We start from the raw sequence: 20,000 nt of genomic DNA on the forward strand, positions 1-20,000 counted from the left end.
CAGTTACAGGGTGGTCTAGATCTAGCACACAGAAGGACTGACACATAGGCTAACGGCATTTCTTTGGTTATTTGGTTCCCTTACACTAGTTTTAAATCCTTGGTTTAAGGCCCAACTGACAGACGAGAGACAGCTCTTGTTTCGACTCATAAATGTGGATTTTGTGTTGTGTTGTGTTGTGTTGTGTTGTGTTGTCTTGTGTCGTGTTGTCTTGTGTTGTGTTGTGTTGTGTTGTCTTGTCTTGTGTTGTGTTATGTTGTGTTTTGTCGTGTTGTGTTGTCTTGTGTCATGTTGTGTTGTGTTGTGTTGTGTTGTGTTAGGGTTAGGTTGTCTTGTGTTGCGTTGTGTTGTGTTAGGGTTAGGTTGTCTTGTGTTGTCTTGTGTCATGTTGTGTTGTGTTGTGTTAGGGTTAGGTTGTCTTGTGTTGTCTTGTGTTGTGTTGTGTTTCGTTGTGTTGTCTTGTGTTGTGTTGTGTTGTCTTGTGTTGCGTTGTGTTGTGTTGTCTTGTGTTGTGTTTTGTTGTGTTGTCTTGTGTTGTGTCGTCTTGTGTTGCGTTGTGTTGTCTTGTGTTGCGTTGTGTTGTGTTGTCTTGTGTTGTGTTGTGTCGTCTTGTGTAGTGTTGTGTTTTGTTGTGTCGTCTTGTGTAGTGTTGTGTAGTGTTGTGTTGTCTTGTCTTGTGTTGTGTTGTGTTGTGTCGTCTTGTGTTGTCTTGTGTTGTGTTGTGTTAGGGTTAGTTGTTTGGTAACCATGTGTTATTGTAATCAGGGCACACCTGGTAAAGACACTCAGGCTCTCAGTGTGTCTCTCCCCTGAATAAATCAAAATTAAAAGACAAATGTTCAACCGGATGAGAACGAAAACTTTACTGACATGCCGTAAAAATAATAATATGATGTCACACAACCTAACTAAAAGCCCAGATGGAGAAGCCTTCCTTCTTGACCGAAGTCGGAAAAAAACAAAGACAAACTAAAGCAATCAACAGCCCATTATGACTGGGGGGGTATGGGATGTATCCAAGAAGAAGAAGTATCCAACCCCATACATGTGTTTCTGTCGTTTCCAGATCGCCCATAAGTACCTTGTTGAGAAGCAGCTCTCCCCGGCAGACCTCCCAGGCTTTAAGAAGCAGCTCTACCGCATCTGGTTCGAGCTGTACGCCAGGAAGGGCTCCAGCAGGTGAGTGCATCAGCCTCCTTAGGTAACGGCAAACTTCTCAGATGGGAAAGGAAGGAAAGGAAGGAAAGCAAGTGGATCACCTATCCATCAGTCATACCAAGAAAATCATCATCATCATAATAATAATAATCGATGGAATTCTTCTTCTTCTTTTTCTTCTTCTACTTCTTCTTCTACTTCTTCATCTTCTCCTTCTTCTTCCGGAACCCGAACATGGAATGGTATCACGGAATGGAACGGATGGATGAACGGATGAATGGAACATGGGGCGGCTGTGGCGCAGGAGGTAGTAGAGCTGCCGTCTAAATGTGGCCAGCCCCGGCCACATGGGGAAGTGTCCTTGGGCAAGACACTGAACCCTAAATATGCTCCCAATGAGCGGGCTGGCGCCTTGCATAGGTAGCTTGCCGCCATTGGTGTGTGAATGTGTGTGTGAATGAATGAATGGGTGAATGAGAGGCCGTTGTAAAGCTCTTTGGAGTAAGGCGATAATGTTTAATATTGATAATGTTTTAATAACAATAATAATAATAATAATAACTTAAATCTATATAGCGCCTTTCAGGGGACCCAAGGTCGCTTTACAGAGAAACAGAAAAGAACAAAATCAGTCAGACAAACAGACAGACAGGCAGACAAAACAACAACAGAACTAGGGGCCGAAGGCCTTGGCAAACAGGCGGGATTTGAGGGCTGTTTCAAAGAGCCTGCTAATGATCTCCCATGTCCCCCCCCCCGCCCCCCAGGCCAGACTCCTCAGGGTTCGAGCACGTGTTCGTGGGGGAGACCAGGGGGGGCCACACCGTCATCGGCTTCCACAACTGGATTCAGTTGTACCTCCAGGAGAAGCTGGGACACATCGACTACAAAGGCTACAGCGTGAACGCCAACTCTCCCCAGGTAACTGCCTGGTTCACTCTCCCTCTAAGGGAGGGACAGCCATTCATTTGTATTATGTTGTTAGCCTCGTAGCATAATCTGCCTAACTCTACTCTCCTAACACTGCTGATTCACTGTGCATTATTGCCTATGCCATCAGCCTATCAGAATGCTTGCTACATTCCAAAATCACTATCTGCCCCAAGTCATCTCTTTGACATAGGCATTGTTGACACTACATACAAAGGTGGCTCGGCTGACCACAGGTGAAGCGTGACTTAGGCAATTATGACTATGTATACTGCATATATATATTAGAACTAGAATTAGCCATTTTGCGACTTACAATTACAAATTACAGGGACATTCCCCCTGGAGTAACTGAGGGCTAAGTGCCTTACTCAAGGGCACACTAGTAGTGGTGTGGTTTCAGGCGGGATTTGAACTCACAACCTTCTGATCACCACCAGTCAAACTCACTATCCACTAGACCACCACTACCCCCAACAGACCACCACTACCCCCAACAGACCACCACTACCCCAACAGACCACCACTACCCCAACAGACCACCACTACCCCAACAGACCACCACTACCCCCAATAGACCACCACTACCCCACTAGACCACCACTACCCCCACTAGACCACCACTACCCCCACTAGACCACCACTACCCCAACAGACCACCACTACCCCAACAGACCACCACTACCCCAACAGACCACCACTACCCCAACAGACCACCACTACCCCCAACAGACCACCACTACCCCCAACAGACCACCACTACCCCCAACAGACCACCACTACCCCAACAGACCACCACTACCCCAACAGACCACCACTACCCCAACAGACCACCACTACCCCAACAGACCACCACTACCCCAATAGACCACCACTACCCCAACAGACCACCACTACCCCAACAGACCACCACTACCCCCAACAGACCACCACTACCCCAACAGACCACCACTACCCCCAACAGACCACCACTACCCCAACAGACCACCACTACCCCAACAGACCACCACTACCCCCAACAGACCACCACTACCCCCAACAGACCACCACTACCCCAACAGACCACCACTACCCCAACAGACCACCACTACCCCCAACAGACCACCACTACCCCAACAGACCACCACTACCCCAACAGACCACCACTACCCCCAACAGACCACCACTACCCCAACAGACCTCCACTACCCCAACAGACCACCACTACCCCCAACAGACCACCACTACCCCCAACAGACCACCACTACCCCACTAGACCACCACTACCCCAACAGACCACCACTACCCCAACAGACCACCACTACCCCACTAGACCACCACTACCCCAACAGATCACCACTACCCCCACTAGACCACCACTACCCCCAACAGACCACCACTACCCCCAACAGACCACCACTACCCCACTAGACCACCACTACCCCACTAGACCACCACTACCCCAACAGACCACCACTACCCCCAACAGACCACCACTACCCCAACAGACCACCACTCCCCCAACAGACCACCACTACCCCAACAGACCACCACTACCCCAACAGACCACCACTACCCCAACAGACCACCACTACCCCAACAGACCTCCACTACCCCCAACAGACCACCACTACCCCCAACAGACCACCACTACCCCAATAGACCACCACTACCCCCAACAGACCACCACTCCCCCAACAGACCACCACTACCCCAACAGACCACCACTCCCCCAACAGACCACCACTACCCCCAACAGACCACCACTACCCCCAACAGACCACCACTACCCCAACAGACCACCACTACCCCAACAGACCACCACTACCCCAATAGACCACCACTACCCCCAATAGACCACCACTACCCCCAACAGACCACCACTACCCCCAACAGACCACCACTACCCCCAACAGACCACCACTACCCCAACAGACCACCACTACCCCAACAGACCACCACTACCCCAACAGACCACCACTACCCCCAACAGACCACCACTACCCCAACAGACCACCACTACCCCAACAGACCACCACTACCCCAACAGACCACCACTACCCCACTAGACCACCACTACCCCAACAGACCACCACTACCCCAACAGACCACCACTACCCCACCATATTCTCCTTCTCTCTCTCTTCTTCTGTCCAACCCCAGCCGGACGAGAACAAACACCTCATGGCTCTGCAGTTCAGCTGGAAGAACGGCATCAAGCCCAAAGGCAGCATCTTCATCGGCGTCAGTCCCGAGTTCGAGTTCGCCCTCTACACCCTGTGTTTCCTGTCCTCGCCCAATGAGCGCGTCAAAGTGTCCTTCAATATCTATGATGTGGAGATCGTCTGCCACCACTACAACCAGAAGCACATCGGCACCACCTACCCTGTCCTCGTGAAGTACCAGCCCCTGCACCAATAATAACCCACTGCCCTTAACCAGACATATGACTTCTCAAATACACTGACTATCACACAGGGGTGTCATGAGTATTGTTGTTGTCGTTTTAATTTTTTTCGATGAAGATTACAATGATAAAACTTACCTAAGACGAAGTATGCCGTTTCAGAATTCATTTTTTCTCCGCTGTACTGTGTCATGATTCATGAACAAGATGCAATAAAGAGAAAGAGGGACAGATTCGATTATAACTGGTCATATCGTATCATTTGACAGACAAAACAATGTGGGGCAAGAGTGGGGCCCAGTGGGTAAATTGAACCACCCCTTGTATCGAGGCAACGGTAAACATTTGTTGTCATGTGACCATAATTTCAGTTAGAGGTAGATGTTTTTGTTTTACCTCTGTCTCATTTTTCCTTACTTGTAGGACAACAAAGGTAAACATAGGTTCATTTTACCCCACTCTCCCCTATTTAAAAAACATTTAATCTAGATCAGAATAATGTAGATTCTTTTTGGCTATCCAGGGATCAGATCTACAGATATTGAGTAGTATAGGGGGAAACCAATCAGCCACCTCGATCTGATCCTGGATAGCAAAAAATAATCTGAATTCTGATCGAGAAAAAAGAAGTTGGCCCCACATACTGGGCCCTGGGGCTACGGGGTCGTGATTGCTGGTGCAGTGTCTCTGTCTGGACTCTGGGGGGCAGCAAATATCAACAACGGACTTAACGCTCTGACTGAGTACAGGGTTGCCAGGTGGGGCGGGTTACCGCCGAATGGGCTACTTTTGATCACACTGGGCATTTCACAAAAAGCATTTGGGCGGTTGGGCTGGATAAATAGCTTTTAGATGGTATCAAAATGTCAGTGCCTGAAAGTTACAAAAATGGTGAAGTTAAAACACACACCCGAGTAGCTACATACAATGTGCAGGTTGTTTTATTTTATTCTACAAACATCATTGGCGACAGACATTCAGTTTAGAGGCAGGAGATGGGCACCTGCCCAATAGTAATTAGGCAAGGAAAGGCAAGTTTATTTGTATAGCACATTTCATAGAACAGGGGCAATTCAAAGTGCTTTACATACATACATACATAATTAGAGGTTTTCTGACAATATAGCTTTTGGGCTGGTGGTTTTTGGTGGATTTCTTTTTTTTTTTTTTTTGACTGTGAAATTAGCTGGAATTTGTCAATCCCATCTGGCAACCCTGATGCTCGTTGTCAGATTTGAGTTTCAGATAAAGTCCCGACTCTCAGAGTAGTTTAAGGTTATATATCATAATTCCTGTTCTGAGCACCGTGACAAGCTGTTGGGTTGACTGATTATAGTTGTTCACACCAGAATGTCCGAGCCCATCGCTAGATATCAGCTGGTAAGTAAACCTGTTGTCGTGTCTCCAGCCAGACTAGTATAATATTCTGGCCGGGCGAGCACTCGCTAATTCCGGCCACTGCTCGTAGGAAACACCGGGGATGGGTCACATATAGCAAGGCCTTATTGTTTTTTTTTTTTTTAAACGCCAGCATGGCATTTTAATCTAACTAATGTCTTGTTAACAACTTGTCGTTTAGACGTCAAAAGTGTCCGTTGTCATTAGTAAATGAAGACATGAATGTCATTACTGACTGGTATATATTTTTAAATGATTATTATTATCATAGTGGACATAGTGGTTCATGCTGAGGCTAGTAGCTAGTTAGCCTTGTCCATCCAGTCTGGCTGCATTCTGAGCATTCTAGCTAGCTAGAGGTGTTTATATATGTGTCTTTACGGTAGGGTAAGGTGTTTATGTATGTGTCTTTACGGTAGGGTAAGGTGTTTATATATCAATATATGTGTCTTTAAGGTAGGGTAAGGTGTTTATATATGTGTCTTTACGGTAGGGTAAGGTGTTTATATATGTGTCTTTACGGTAGGGTAAGGTGTTTATATATGTGTCTTTACGGTAGGGTAAGGTGTTTATATATGTGTCTTTACGGTAGGGTAAGGTGTTTATGTATGTGTCTTTAAGGTAGGGTAAGGTGTTTATATATGTGTCTTTATGAATGAATGAATGAATGAATGGACTTTATTGTCATTGCTACAGTACAGGTACCAAACAACGACATTTAGGAGGGGTGGCTCCCCTGGTGTTAGGAAAGGGGAAAAAAACACTTAAAAAAAATATCACAAGACCTTATATATATATATGCATATATATATATATATTGTTGTTTTAATGGACAAGCCCCAGTTAAAGATTGGTTAATTGGGTAGTTCCTAATTGCTTACACTGGTTACTCTGTTACGAGATTATCCTTATTGGATATAGCCAGGCCTACTATTGGAGAAAAGAAAGGCTGCTAATGACATCATTGTAGTCATAGACATTATTTCTGACCTGCCATTTATGCCAAACCTTGCCTAATGCCTTCATGGAAGAGGAGCACAATGGAAATAAGTCATTGACATTTCTGTACTTTTATCCTCGATGATTCTTAACCAAGTGCAACATTTTGTAGGCCCCTATGTGACGTGATCAAATAAACTAGATCGTCAGTATGACATGACAACAGCAGGTCAGCAGGAATCATAACCTGTTATGTAACTTTGGTCAAAACATTGGCTAGCTGTGGGAAAAGCACACAGGAGCCCCGACAACGGCCAAGAAACTGTCACCGGTGTCGACTGCTGGGGGGTGTTCCATCAACAACGCTAAAGGTAAAATCCAGACTTATTCTGACAAGTCTCGTGAGAATGATCAAAATATCCAGGCTTATATTTTGAGAAATCTCGCGAGAGTTATAAAAAGAATAAGCCTGGATTTTCCTTTCGCGACATTGATGGAATACCCCCCTGGCCTCCGTGTCACATTGGTCACGGGTCACGTGTCACACGGGTCAGGTCGAGGGTGTGTCGTGTCATGTGAGGCCCTGCCACAGAGTGCTTAGAGCCTCCACAGAACGCCCACTTCTTCATTTTTGGTCTGTGTCGTGTTAGAACAGCCGAGCCGTTTTTTTACCTACTAATGCTACTACCTACCTACTCCCTCTTTACAATGCTAAGCTGCTACTTACTTACACACAAAGACTACTAGTTGGCCGCTTGTAATAAATCAGCCTACCTCCTACACAGAAAACTGCAAAATAGCTTCATACTAGCTTATCCTGATGTGATTAAGAACATGTAAGGATACTGGGTGGTAGAACGCACATATCTAGGAAAAGTCATGAAAGGAGGGTCCTGAAATTTGATCGAGTCCAAAGATATACACTTTTTTTTTCTTACTCACAGGGGTCAAACGACCCCTCATGGCTGATTAATTAAGCAGTTAAAGCCGTGTCATACTGCCCCACCCCAAGCCCTCCTGCTGCACAACCCTGACTCTGACTCTGGGGAGGCTGGGGGAGGTAGACATCAGAGGACGGGGCTCATTGTAATGCATGGGATGGATGGAACAAGGAACGGTATAGGCCTATAGTGTCGATGAGCCTGTCCTCTCAATTGCTTATCGATACCGTTCCTCACTCACGTTCCCGTGCGTTATAATGAGCTCCGTACCTCCGGTTTCTACCTCCCGCCAGCCTCCACTGCTCTGTGGGCTCCGAGGGTTGGGTGGGTCAATACTCAATACGGCCCCCCTGTTGCCAACCCACCTCATGACTTGTGTGAAATCAGCCAGCTACGATTACATCTCCACTGACCCTCCCGACTGTCAGTGTTGCCAGAGACTGGCCAGTCCGGGGGCTTTACACACCACAGGGTCACCCCTAAAACGCACGACCCTTGGCTTGGACATTAAGCCATGGTTCCTTTTACATTCTCTCCTTTCCAGCAGCTATGGTGCATGCCACACGTAACCACCAGGCCAACACAGTACAGTTTAACTCGGCTCTGAATTTGGTTCAGCTCTGTAGTGTAATAAGAATATTAATAATAATAAGGGTTTAGTCTAACTGTTATTTTGTTTTGCCCCCCCCCCCCCTCCTGATCCCCCACACAAGCTGCCCAATGAAGAGGAGCCAGAGGCCCCCCCCCAGGAGACAGCTGAGCCCCCGCCCCCCCCCTACAGCAGCCTGGTAGCAGACCATGCAGGTGAGAGACTGAGAGGGAGCCTTCCATTTTGGAATCGGAATCAGAATCAGAAAGCGATTCTGATTCTGATTCTGATTCTGAGAGATTCGGGCATTCTGTTTTGCGGAATGGTATGAACGCTTGATCGACTCCATCTTGCCGAAATCTCAGAGTGCAGGGTTGTGTGCAGTATTGACTCATGTATGAAGGGGAGGGGGAGGGGGAGAGGGGGGGCGGACGGACACACTCACTAGAAATACTCATCAATTATTAAATGCCTATTGCAGCAGAGGTCAAGAGCTGAGTGCACATTCACAAAAACACAGGGAGGTGTGTGAGTGTGTGTGTGTGTGTGTGTGTGTGTGTGTGTGTGTGTGCGTGCGTGCGCACCCCTCAGTGCCAATGAACTTTGTGAATGAATGTTTGTCTCTGCTTAGAGAAACATTGCAGATTACACAACCCCGAGCCAGCAGCCAGGGCCCTTGGTCCAGTATTTTCTAAACACATACTTCCTTGCTTCCTCTAGGTTATCACTGACCCAACAGGATTGGATCGGTCAAAGCTATTATCTTTCCTCTGCTCTACTTTCACCCATCCTATCCTAAGTCAGATCAGTGATTTATTGGAAGGAGGGAGGGAGGCAGGGAGGGAGGGAAGGAAGGTTGTATTTTTAGAGAGAGGAGGTCAAGGGTTATGCGGTCAGGGTCAGGCTCTCTGGCTGGACACAGAGGAGACGTTCTTATTGGTTCTGAGGTTGACACATGGTGCAATCCCACTGACCAGGGACCCTTTTTTTGTATGTTTATTTATTTCTTCAGTGAGACAGACTGAGACGCAGGTCAGAGTTGAGAGTGTGCCCTGATTACACAACACCTTACAATACACAACAACATACAAAACACAGACATTCATCGTTTAGCTGTGTTGCTCATTCCACGAATGCACGATCCTTACAAGTTGTACCTCGTTGTAAAGGTGACTAGTCAGGCTTTCCAACGATATAAAATACAATACCAATTGGTATCATTAAAGGGGAGGAATAACCGACCGAAATAACGTTTCCGAACTTTTTTTGAGGAGTTTATATTGGGCCCCCTCTGAGAGTGAAACACACCAGCTTTATCCTCCATCTTGTTTCCTGTCCTCCTACCTGAGCACGTTTCGGAGAATGTTGATCCCTTGAACTCGACCTAAAACACATTTAAGGGACCTAACTTAAGTGCTCCAACCTCAGTTTCATGTTTGAGGATTTCTGTTCACCTAAAAAGTTGAAAAAGAAAGAAAACATTTCCCCCCAATTCTGTTACTGTAAACCCCTGATGCTAAACTGGGAGACCCCTCTGAAGTGAAAGACAGCAGCTTTATCCTCCATCTTGTGTTCCTGTCCTCCTCCCTCAGCTTTTTTTGACTACAAAGAGGACGGGGCGTTCCCCAGCCCGCCCTCCTACAGCGTGGCCACGCTGCTGCCCTCCTATGACGAGGCGGAGAGCACCAAGCCTGACGCTGCGCTGCCCCCGCTGGCCGGGAGGGTGAGTTTACTTGTCCTGCACCTCACCTTTCTGTGTGTGTGTGTGTGTGTGTGTGTGTGTGGAGGGGTGGGGGTGGGGGGGGGTGGGGGTGTGTGTGAGTGTCTCTGTGTGTGTGGGGGGTAGAGCGAGGATGTGTGTGTGTGTGTGTGTGAGAGTGTGTGAGAGAGTGTGAGTGTGTGTGTGAGTGTGTATGTATGTGTGTGTGAGTGTGAGCCTGCTGTCTGTGTGTGTGTGTGTGTCTCTGTGTCTCTGTGTCTGTGTGTGTGGGGGGTAGAGCGAGGATGTGTGTGTGTGTGTGTGTGTGTGTGTGAGAGTATGTGTGAGAGTGTGTCATGTTGAGTCTCCTGGAGGTCAGGTGGAGGTCATACACCGGGGTGCAGAGAATCACGCCCTAGTGAGAAGTGAAACTGTCAGGCTGGGAGAGAGAACCTGAGGGTGTGTGTGTGTGTGTGTGTGTGTGTGTGTGTGTGTGTGTGTGTGTGTGTGTGTGTGTGTGTGTGTGTGTGAGTGAGGGAGGGGGGGTGAGGCCTTCCTTCTTACAGGAGCCATAATCATAATAATAATACACTTTATTTGTATAGAACTTAGAATCACAGTTACAAAGTACTTTACAGAACAAGATAAAATAGTACACACAGTCAGGATAAAAATGGACGTCCCCTCCTCCCTCCCTTTGCTGCTCGCCTTCAGCACAGGGAACGCATGGAGACTTTTGATGATGTCACCACTCGCTGTTGTCTGGAGGTACAGTAACGGAGTGGTGTGTGTGTGTGTGTGTGTGTGTGTGTGTGTGTGAGAGAAACATTAGGCTGTAGGCTCAGGTGTAGCTCCTCCCCTAGACTCAGGTGTGGCCCCTCCCCTAGACTCAGGTGTAGCTCCTCCCCTAGACTCCGGCTCCTCCCCTAGACCCAGGTATTCCCTTCCCTAGGTGTTGTTGTTGATGCTCTAAGGTGAGTCTGTAGTGGACGTGCTGTGTGCAGGGTTTATCCAGTCCCCTGAGGTGAGTCTGTAGTGGACGTGCGGTGTGCAGGGTTTATCCAGTCCCCTGAGGTGAGTCTGTAGTGGACGTGCTGTGTGCAGGGTTTATCCAGTCCCCTGAGGTGAGTCTGTAGTGGACGTGCTGTGTGCAGGGTTTATCCAGTCCCCTGAGGTGAGTCTGTAGTGGACGTGCGGTGTGCAGGGTTTATCCAGTCCCCTGAGGTGAGTCTGTAGTGGACGTGCGGTGTGCAGGGTTTATCCAGTCCCCTGAGGTGAGTCTGTAGTGGACGTGCGGTGTGCAGGGTTTATCCAGTCCCCTGAGGTGAGTCTGTAGTGGACGTGCGGTGTGCAGGGTTTATCCAGGCCCCATCCTCACTAACGTCTGCCTGCCTGGTCTCTGCTCCTTTGTGTCGGCAGGACGACGACTTTGTGGCCAGGGACGACTTTGAGGACGCTGACCAGCTCCGGATAGGGAACGATGGCATCTTCATGTTGACCTTCTTCAGTAAGTTAGGACAGTATGAGCCTTTGAGCAGACGCATACTTACTTACAATACAGTGAGTATATACGTACAGCATTTGTTCCCAGAAGGAATCGAACCGAAAACCTTTAGCGTTGCTAGCGCCGTGCTATACCACAACTGAGCCACAGGAAACAAGTGCCTTGTGTTCTAGAACTCTCTTCTACGGGGTGTTGTAACTGTGTACATACCTCTGCTGATACCTCTGGACACATCTTCAGTGTCTGTCCTGTGTCTGTCCTGTGTCTGTCCTGTGTCTGTCCTGTGTCTGTCCAGTGTCTGTCCCTGTCCTGCAGGGTTTTAGAAAGACACGTTCATGTATCTACGGTACAGAACATTTAAATTCTCTCCCTCCCTCCCTCCCCCCCTCGCTCCCTCCCTCCCTCCCCCCCTCGCTCCCTCCCTCCCTCCCCCCCTCCCTACAGTGGCATTCCTCTTCAACTGGATCGGGTTCTTCCTGTCCTTCTGCCTGACCACCTCGGCCGCGGGGCGCTACGGGGCCATCTCTGGCTTCGGCCTGTCACTCATCAAGTGGATCCTCATCGTCAGGGTAACATATCTCTCTCTCACACACACACACACACACACACACACACTCACACTCACACACACACACTCACACTCACACACACACACACACACACACACACACACACACACACTCACACACACACTCACACACACACTCTCTCTCACTCCCTTGCTCTACCACACACACACACACACACACACACACACACACACTTCCTCGCTCTACCACACACACACACACACACACACACACACACACACACACACACACACACACACACACACAGATCAGTTCCATGGTTATTATGGCTGGTCCACTTATCTAATCTTCTGTTGTGTGGTTGTGGTGCAGTTCTCTACGTACTTCCAGGGGTACTTTGACGGGCAGTCCTGGCTGTGGTGGGTCTTCCTGGTCCTGGGTGAGTACACACACACACACACACACACACACACACACACACACAGCATCCGCACTCTCAAAACTGTGCAAAAAACGTTGTTTATTTGGTTGGGAAACGCAAAATGTCATCGGATGAAATCACCAGCACCATTGCCGGTGTTTTTCCAATGTCTGCTGCCTTGTCAATGTAGCTGCCTTGTCAATGTAGCTGCCTTGTCAATGTAGCAGCCTTGTCAATGTATGCTGCCGTGTCAATGTAGCTGCCTTGTCAATGTCTACTGCCTTGTCAATGTAGCTGCCTTGTCAATGTAGCTGCCTTGTCAATGTAGCTGCCTTGTCAATGTAGCTGCCTTGTCAATGTAGCAGCCTTGTCAATGTATGCTGCCTTGTCAATGTATGCTGCCTTGTCAATGTCTGCTGCCTTGTCAATGTAGCTGCCTTGTCAATGTCTGCTGCCTTGTCAATGTAGCTGCCTTGTCAATGTCTGCTGCCTTGTCAATGTATGCTGCCTTGTCAATGGAGCTGCCTTGTCAATGTCTGCTGCCTTGTCAATGTATGCTGCCTTGTCAATGGAGCTGCCTTGTCAATGTAGCAGCCTTGTCAATGTAGCAGCCTTGTCAATGTAGCTGCCTTGTCAATGTATGCTGCCTTGTCAATGTAGCAGCCTTGTCAATGTAGCAGCCTTGTCAATGTAGCTGCCTTGTCAATGTATGCTGCCATGTCAATGTAGCAGCCTTGTCAATGTAGCTGCCTTGTCAATGTCTGCTGCCTTGTCAATGTATGCTGCCTTGTCAATGTAGCAGCCTTGTCAATGTAGCAGCCTTGTCAATGTCTGCTGCCTTGTCAATGTAGCTGCCTTGTCAATGTCTGCTGCCTTGTCAATGTCTGCTGCCTTGTCAATGTATGCTGCCTTGTCAATGTAGCTGCCTTGTCAATGTAGCTGCCTTGTCAATGTAGCTGCCATGTCAATGTATGCTGCCTTGTCAATGTAGCTGCCTTGTCAATGTAGCTGCCTTGTCAATGTAGCTGCCTTGTCAATGTCTGCTGCCATGTCAATGTAGCTGCCTTGTCAATGTCTGCTGCCATGTCAATGTAGCTGCCTTGTCAATGTAGCTGCCTTGTCAATGTAGCTGCCTTGTCAATGTAGCTGCCTTGTCAATGTAGCTGCCTTGTCAATGTAGCTGCCTTGTCAATGTCTGCTGCCTTGTCAATGTAGCTGCCTTGTCAATGTAGCTGCCTTGTCAATGTCTGCTGCCGTGTCAATGTAGCTGCCTTGTCAATGTAGCTGCCTTGTCAATGTCTGCTGCCTTGTCAATGTCTGCTGCCTTGTCAATGTAGCTGCCTTGTCAATGTAGCTGCCTTGTCAATGTAGCTGCCTTGTCAATGTCTGCTGCCTTGTCAATGTAGCTGCCTTGTCAATGTATGCTGCCGTGTCAATGTATGCTGCCTTGTCAATGTAGCTGCCTTGTCAATGTCAGCTGCTGTGGCGCTAATATTATTAGCATAGGATATTTACCCTCAGTAACCCTAACTCAAATACTATCCCGAGTTCAAGGTCCACTGTCAGGCTTGAACAAACTGTTCAAAATATCCCAAATAATGCAAAATGTACCTGTTAATTCATGTTGTCGTTACACTTTCTGCTGAAAACTGTCAGTGTTTTCATCTTAGAAACAGTAGCGTATATGCAGTTAGCATCTGTTGACAAGTGTAAATGGTTGAGCTTTAAAAAGCAAGCACATCAAAAGATGTTTCTGGTTTCAACGTCATAGAGCGCTCTGAAATCAGTTAATTTACGAACGGTCAGTTAAAGCTCTTTACAAACTAACTGTAAACATGGCGGACACCAACAATAACATTACCATGATGACGTTGATGTTAACTTTCCCCGTCTCTCTCTCTCTCTCTAGGATTCCTGCTGTTCGTCCGAGGGTTCATCAATTACGCCAAGATACGCAAAATGGCCGACACCTTTTCTACTCTCCCCCGAACCAGAGTCCTTTTCATCTACTGAACGCGGGAACCCCCAACCTCCTCTTCTCCAGAGAAATCTGCTGTCTGGTCACTCTCAAAACTCCTACCACGGAAGAGAAAGAGAAAGAGAAATTAAAATCTAATCAAGCATCTTTCAGTTGTTTTTTGCTCCAGAAGATCAGGACAATACAACAACTCCTGTGTCTGTTGATGTCAAAAGAATTGTTACTGAGGACTTCAGTTGTTAGTGGTTTAATGTCGAGTGCTATCTGCAATCAAGTCTGTGATGTATAAATAATGCCTTATTATTATTATTATTATTAATATATGATTATTATTATATTATCTGTTTGAAGCGACGGCATGCGCTGTTGTTCCACTGTTAGGCACCAGGGGGCGCTCTTGTTTGTGTTTTTTTCCTGTCTTCTTTACCAAGTGTTTGATATGGAGACGGTCGTCAGTCTGCTGCCCGTGGTGTTCTAGAACTGTCTTCTAGAACACCCATGTCTTCTAGAACACCACAGAAAGACATGGGTGTCTGTCTGTGGGTAGTGACATCGAGTGGAATCAATCTATCGAAGCAGCGCTTTTTTTCTTGATGTATATGATTATGAATAATGAAATTAAAGTCACTTTTTAAGATGTATCCTTCCATGTCGTATAATGTATATAATGATGTATATAATGATATATATGTGTATATATGTTACGGTACATGTGGGAATACGGTACCTGTGGGGAAACTAGGGTTAGGTGCTAGGGTTAGGGTTAGGGTTAGACATGCTAGCATGTACCAAGTCACCCTAGCACCTAACCCTAACTCTAGTTTTCCCACATGTACCATTATTCCCACATGTACCGTAACATATATACACACACTATATGGACAAAAGTATTGGGACACCCGAACATCGCACCCATATGTGCTTGTTGAACTTCTCCCAGACCAAACCATGTCATTATGGACCTCTCTTTGTGTGTGGGGGTGTTGTCATGCTGAAACTGGAAAGGGCCTTCCCCAAACTGGAAAGGACCTTCCCCAAACTGTTGCCGCAAAGATTGAAGCATACCAGTGGTGAGCGGTGACCTTTTGCACTGGTCATGCTGGTCATGCTGGTCATGCTACCTCCATTTTGAATATTCGTCGGCATGACCTAATTCTCTCTGGCGAGCGTGCGGCGCACACACACACACACACACACACACACACACACAGAGGCCTCGGGGGACCTAACTCCCTCACACAAACGTAGGCCTAAACTCTGATCACAAACCTACCACAACACATTGAGGCCACAGCTACAGTACAAAAAAGCGAAAATAAATAAATAGCACAATGTCCTACTTTATTTGTAGACAAAGTATGTGGGAAGATGCATGCTCATGCTTAGTCATAGCGGTATGGAGGTTGTTTAAATGGCCACAGCCTGTCGTGGTCCAGACTGTGTGTTCAGTAGAAAACAGGAGACATGGCCAACAAAACAGTTCGCTAACCTCTGGGCAGCCAGCTAGCCATGTGTGTGTTTCGTAAGTGCTAGCTTGAAAGTGACGAACGAAACTCTTCGTTGTTTTTTGTGATAGCAAGTTCAGGAGTTGGACGTTCTCTTGAAATAATATAATTTTTTCCCTCAAATCTCCTCAGAGAAAACGGCATTGAACGCAAAGATTCTATTGAAATAATCTCAGTCATATTGACAATGTGGCGATGGCGATGAGGTCAAGTGTCAAGTGCCGCAAAAAATTCAAATGCTAGTAGAGTTGCGCATGCGTGGCTATGGATAAGCTGGTTCACAGCCAGCTTTTTTGCCTATCAAAATGATCACGTTCAGTAAGCCGCCTGACGGTGGAGGTGAGGGCCTGACAGTGGAGGTGAGGGCCTGACAGTGGAGGTGAGGGCCTGACGGTGGAGGTGAGGGCCTGACGGTGGAGATGAGCCCTGACGGTGGAGGTGAGGGCCTGACGGTGGAGGTGAGGGCCTGACGGTGGAGGTGAGGGCCTGACGGTGGTGGTGAAGGCCTCATGGTGGTGGTGAAGGCCTGACGGTGGAGATGAGGGCCTGACGGTGGAGGTGAGGGCCTCACGGTGGAGGTGAGGGATTTGGGGAGGGAGAGCTTATCCTAGATCTGTCCCTAGGGGGACACTTCACCCCCAGAGGCCAGATCACATGACTCAACGACAGGATGGACACACCAGATGGTTAGTCCAGTGATCTGGGTTTCAAATAATAACAAAACATTCTCCCCACCCAACAGCTGAGCGATGGGGCTGGAGAAATGTAACCTCTCTCAGATTCACAGACAGAGCCGTGGACGCTAGGAGGACTGACCATCCATGAGATCAACATGCTAGTTTTGTTTGCTACCATAACTTTTCGAACATTTTGAAGCTGAACAGTTTTTTGTTTACAATTACATTGTTTACAAACGATGAAGCAATTAAATATTTTTTTGGGGGGGTTCTGATGGGATAAGTTGACAGTTGAATTAAATTATGTAATAATAATTGTCTATGAATGATATTCTTTCATAATCAACGGCTGTCATTTGTTTAAAAGTCCAAAAATGTACGTACCAGATTTGCCCCTTTTACAGTAACAAGGTTGTTACATTATATGTGTAATAATAATTATAATATTAATAATAATAATAATAATAATATATGTGTTATATTAAAGCGATTCAACTCAACGGAAACGACTTCATTGTGGAGTCGTACTTCACTGTACCTGCTTTGGGGTGAGACGGCCGCTCGAAGCACTGGTCTCAGTCAGATCAGCCTGTCATACCTGAAGGTTGACCTCTCTCACCTTCACAGGGGTTAAACCCAGAACTGTTCACTACACTGGCTCCCCGCTGGTGGAACGAGCTTCCCACGGCTGTCAGAACTGCAGAGTCACTCCCCCCATCTTCCGCCGGAGACTGAAGACCTCCATCTCTTCAGGCTACACCTTAACTGTCAGGCCCTCACCTCCACCTTAATTTTTTCTGAGACACCTACTACCCCTCCGGCACTGTGCCTCCTGAGACACCTGCTTCCCCCCTATACTGTGTCTCCTAAGAGTTCTACCCCCCCCCCATTGTACTATTTCTCCTGTGTCTATTCCTTTTTAATTAAAAAAAATCTCTTTGTTATTCTATCACGACGACTGCCAGTGGCCCCTGGCCTGAGGTAGATTACTCTTATTACCTGCTACGACTGGTGAACTGATGATTCACTTCTTGCTTAGTCGAATGTATCGATTGTAAGTCGCTTTGGAATAAGGCGTCTGCTAAAATGCCAAACATGAAGAAATGTGACTGTAACTGATCCCAGATCAGCCTCTTGGGCCTACTTGACCCTCCTCACGCTCGCTCTGTCATCGCCATGGAAACAAAGACCCTTCAGCACTGAGCACCGTAGCGATGTGTCAGTCAGCCATCAGGGGTCCAGTGCGTCCAAACGTACAGAAACAGAAAAATCCAGATGTTTTGTTTTGGTCAAGCTATAAATTCACTGTAAATATACTTGGCTAGATGTGTTTTGCAAATGTGTTTCGTTTTATTCTGCGGTCTCTCACACCGTACCGGCCAGGATAGCGGTTGAACACAGATGCGGTATCAAACGTGTCATTTTACAGTGCGGTCTCACGCGCTGTATCGCGCATAATAGCGGCTAAACGCAGACGCAGTACCTGCCATCTCACACGCCATATCAGTACCTGCCATCTCTCACGCCATTTCAGGAAGAGCAGCGCTTGAATACAGTTGCAGTAACTACACTTTTATCTTTATCTTTGTATTCATTGTCTTATTTATCTTGTTAAATGTTTATCTATTTATTTTGTGTATATATACAGTATATACAGTATATATATATATATATATATATATATTCTTGTCATTTTTATATTCTTACTATCCTCCTTTTTCTGTATTTTTTAATGCTGTATGTAAAGCACTTTGAATTGCCCCTGTTGTATGAAATGTGCTCTACAAATAAACTTGACTAAAAGATAAAAGTTGACTGTTAAGTCTGACGTCAAAAGTGACGTTTAGCCATTTCCGAGTCCAAACCAGAAATCCCCCGCACCAGAGTACCTGTGAACTACAGCGGTAGAATGACAGTTTAATCGTTTTTTAGACTCGGATCTATTCACAGCAGCACTTTCCCGTTTTCTCCATATTGTCAGGGTATTTGAGCCTCGGAAAAGCGCTATATAAATATAATTTATTATTATTATTATTTCGGCATTTCGAAGACAGCGCCTCAGCCAACGTTGGACCCGGAAACACGTCACGACTTAACAAGCGGATAGCCACCACTTTTGATTGATTGATTGAAAACTTTATTAGAAGATTTGCAGAAGTAGGTACATGAAAGTACATATTACATACAAGGTCAACTAACAGGATAAAAACCCAAGAAAGCCACTGGCTTATTTCAATTGGGGTCCTTGATTCTCAATTCATCGTATTCACTCAAAATCCAAATACGAAAAAATTATCCAAATCATTCTGATCCAGATTAAAAGTTTAGAAATACTGGTCACAGCAGGGCGTCGTCGCCATAGAAACAATAGAACCTTCAGCACAGTTAAAGTACAGTTAGCAACGTGTCAACAAGTTTTGCAGACTAGTACTTCCTAGTTGATCACCGTGACAATTGTAACTCCTCCCCTTTCTCCTCCTGTGTCATGTTGCCCATTTTGTGTACTGGCTCTGAAATGCTAAGTGGCTATTAGCCCATTAGCCCATTCCACGCTCCTATGTGACTTCCCAGTGGAAGTAGTTAGCACTTGGCTAACTATTGATACGCTAACATCACCCTCGTGTCGACTGAACAGACGTTCCACAGGGAGGGGAGGATCCTCGGTGCAGGGTGGCATTCAAATGATACATCAGGGCTGCCAAGTTTCACCAAAAGTTTGGAGTGAGATTTTTTAGCGGTGGAGCGACCCAAAACTGTGCACGTTTTGGCGGCAGCGGCCCCTCTCTCCCACCCAATTATTTGTGCTAGTTTCCTGCAATTTTACATGTTGTTCATAATAAACCAGCACAAGAAATGAAAATAATACCAGGGTTTTTCCTGGGTCAGAATGAGGGCTTGGTGGTTGATCTTGTGCGCGCGTAGCGCGGCCACATTTTTTTTGAGGGACCCCCAATTGTTGTATTGTAAATTGCAATTACTATTTATTATTACTATTGTAGGAGCCAGATATGGTCCTGTGATACGTGTTGTAATTCACTGTGTGGGCATGGGGTGGCGCTGTCACAATACCTGAGGCAGGTATATCAGGTAGCACATTTGTTGTTGTCGTCAGGTGTTGACCCCGGAAAGGCAAATAGGTTTGACCGCAAGGGCGCTAAGTTTGTTATTGTTATTGTTTGTACCAGTGATTAAGCCATTGATGGCACATAGTAACACAATAAATGTTTATTATGCAGCAAACCAACGACTACGGATCTTATATAACCAACAGCAACACATCAAACTAGGACTCACGGCGCGTCAACCGGACAATCCGTCGGGTTAGCATCTCAGTAGTAGCCTATG

General features: G+C 46.8%; 2 protein-coding genes across 2 annotated transcripts in view; both read left to right on the top strand.

Annotated features, from left to right (window-relative positions):
* Positions 1 to 4,488, top strand: part of endou2 (endonuclease, polyU-specific 2) — a gene marked incomplete at both ends in the record, with an annotated part of 10,352 nt that extends 5,864 nt beyond the window's left edge. The window contains 3 exons of the mRNA XM_080550160.1: positions 1,067 to 1,179; positions 1,926 to 2,079; positions 4,231 to 4,488. Coding sequence (XP_080406286.1) covers positions 1,067 to 1,179; positions 1,926 to 2,079; positions 4,231 to 4,488 — 525 coding nt within the window. The remainder of the gene's footprint in view (positions 1 to 1,066; positions 1,180 to 1,925; positions 2,080 to 4,230) is intronic.
* A 1,223-nt stretch (positions 4,489 to 5,711) lies between these two features.
* Positions 5,712 to 15,112, top strand: LOC308174593 (NEDD4 family-interacting protein 1-like). The gene is made up of 7 exons (XM_080549692.1): positions 5,712 to 5,854; positions 8,466 to 8,556; positions 9,934 to 10,064; positions 11,460 to 11,547; positions 11,989 to 12,113; positions 12,447 to 12,513; positions 14,405 to 15,112. Exons 1-7 carry the CDS (start codon positions 5,825 to 5,827, stop codon positions 14,506 to 14,508), a joined length of 636 nt encoding a protein of 211 aa, XP_080405818.1. The 5' UTR covers positions 5,712 to 5,824; the 3' UTR covers positions 14,509 to 15,112.
* The last annotated feature ends 4,888 nt before the right edge of the window (positions 15,113 to 20,000 follow it).

The sequence above is a fragment of the Nansenia antarctica genome (genome assembly GCF_963989245.1).
Source record: "Nansenia antarctica genome assembly, chromosome: 20".
Taxonomy (NCBI): Eukaryota; Metazoa; Chordata; class Actinopteri; order Argentiniformes; family Microstomatidae; genus Nansenia; species Nansenia antarctica.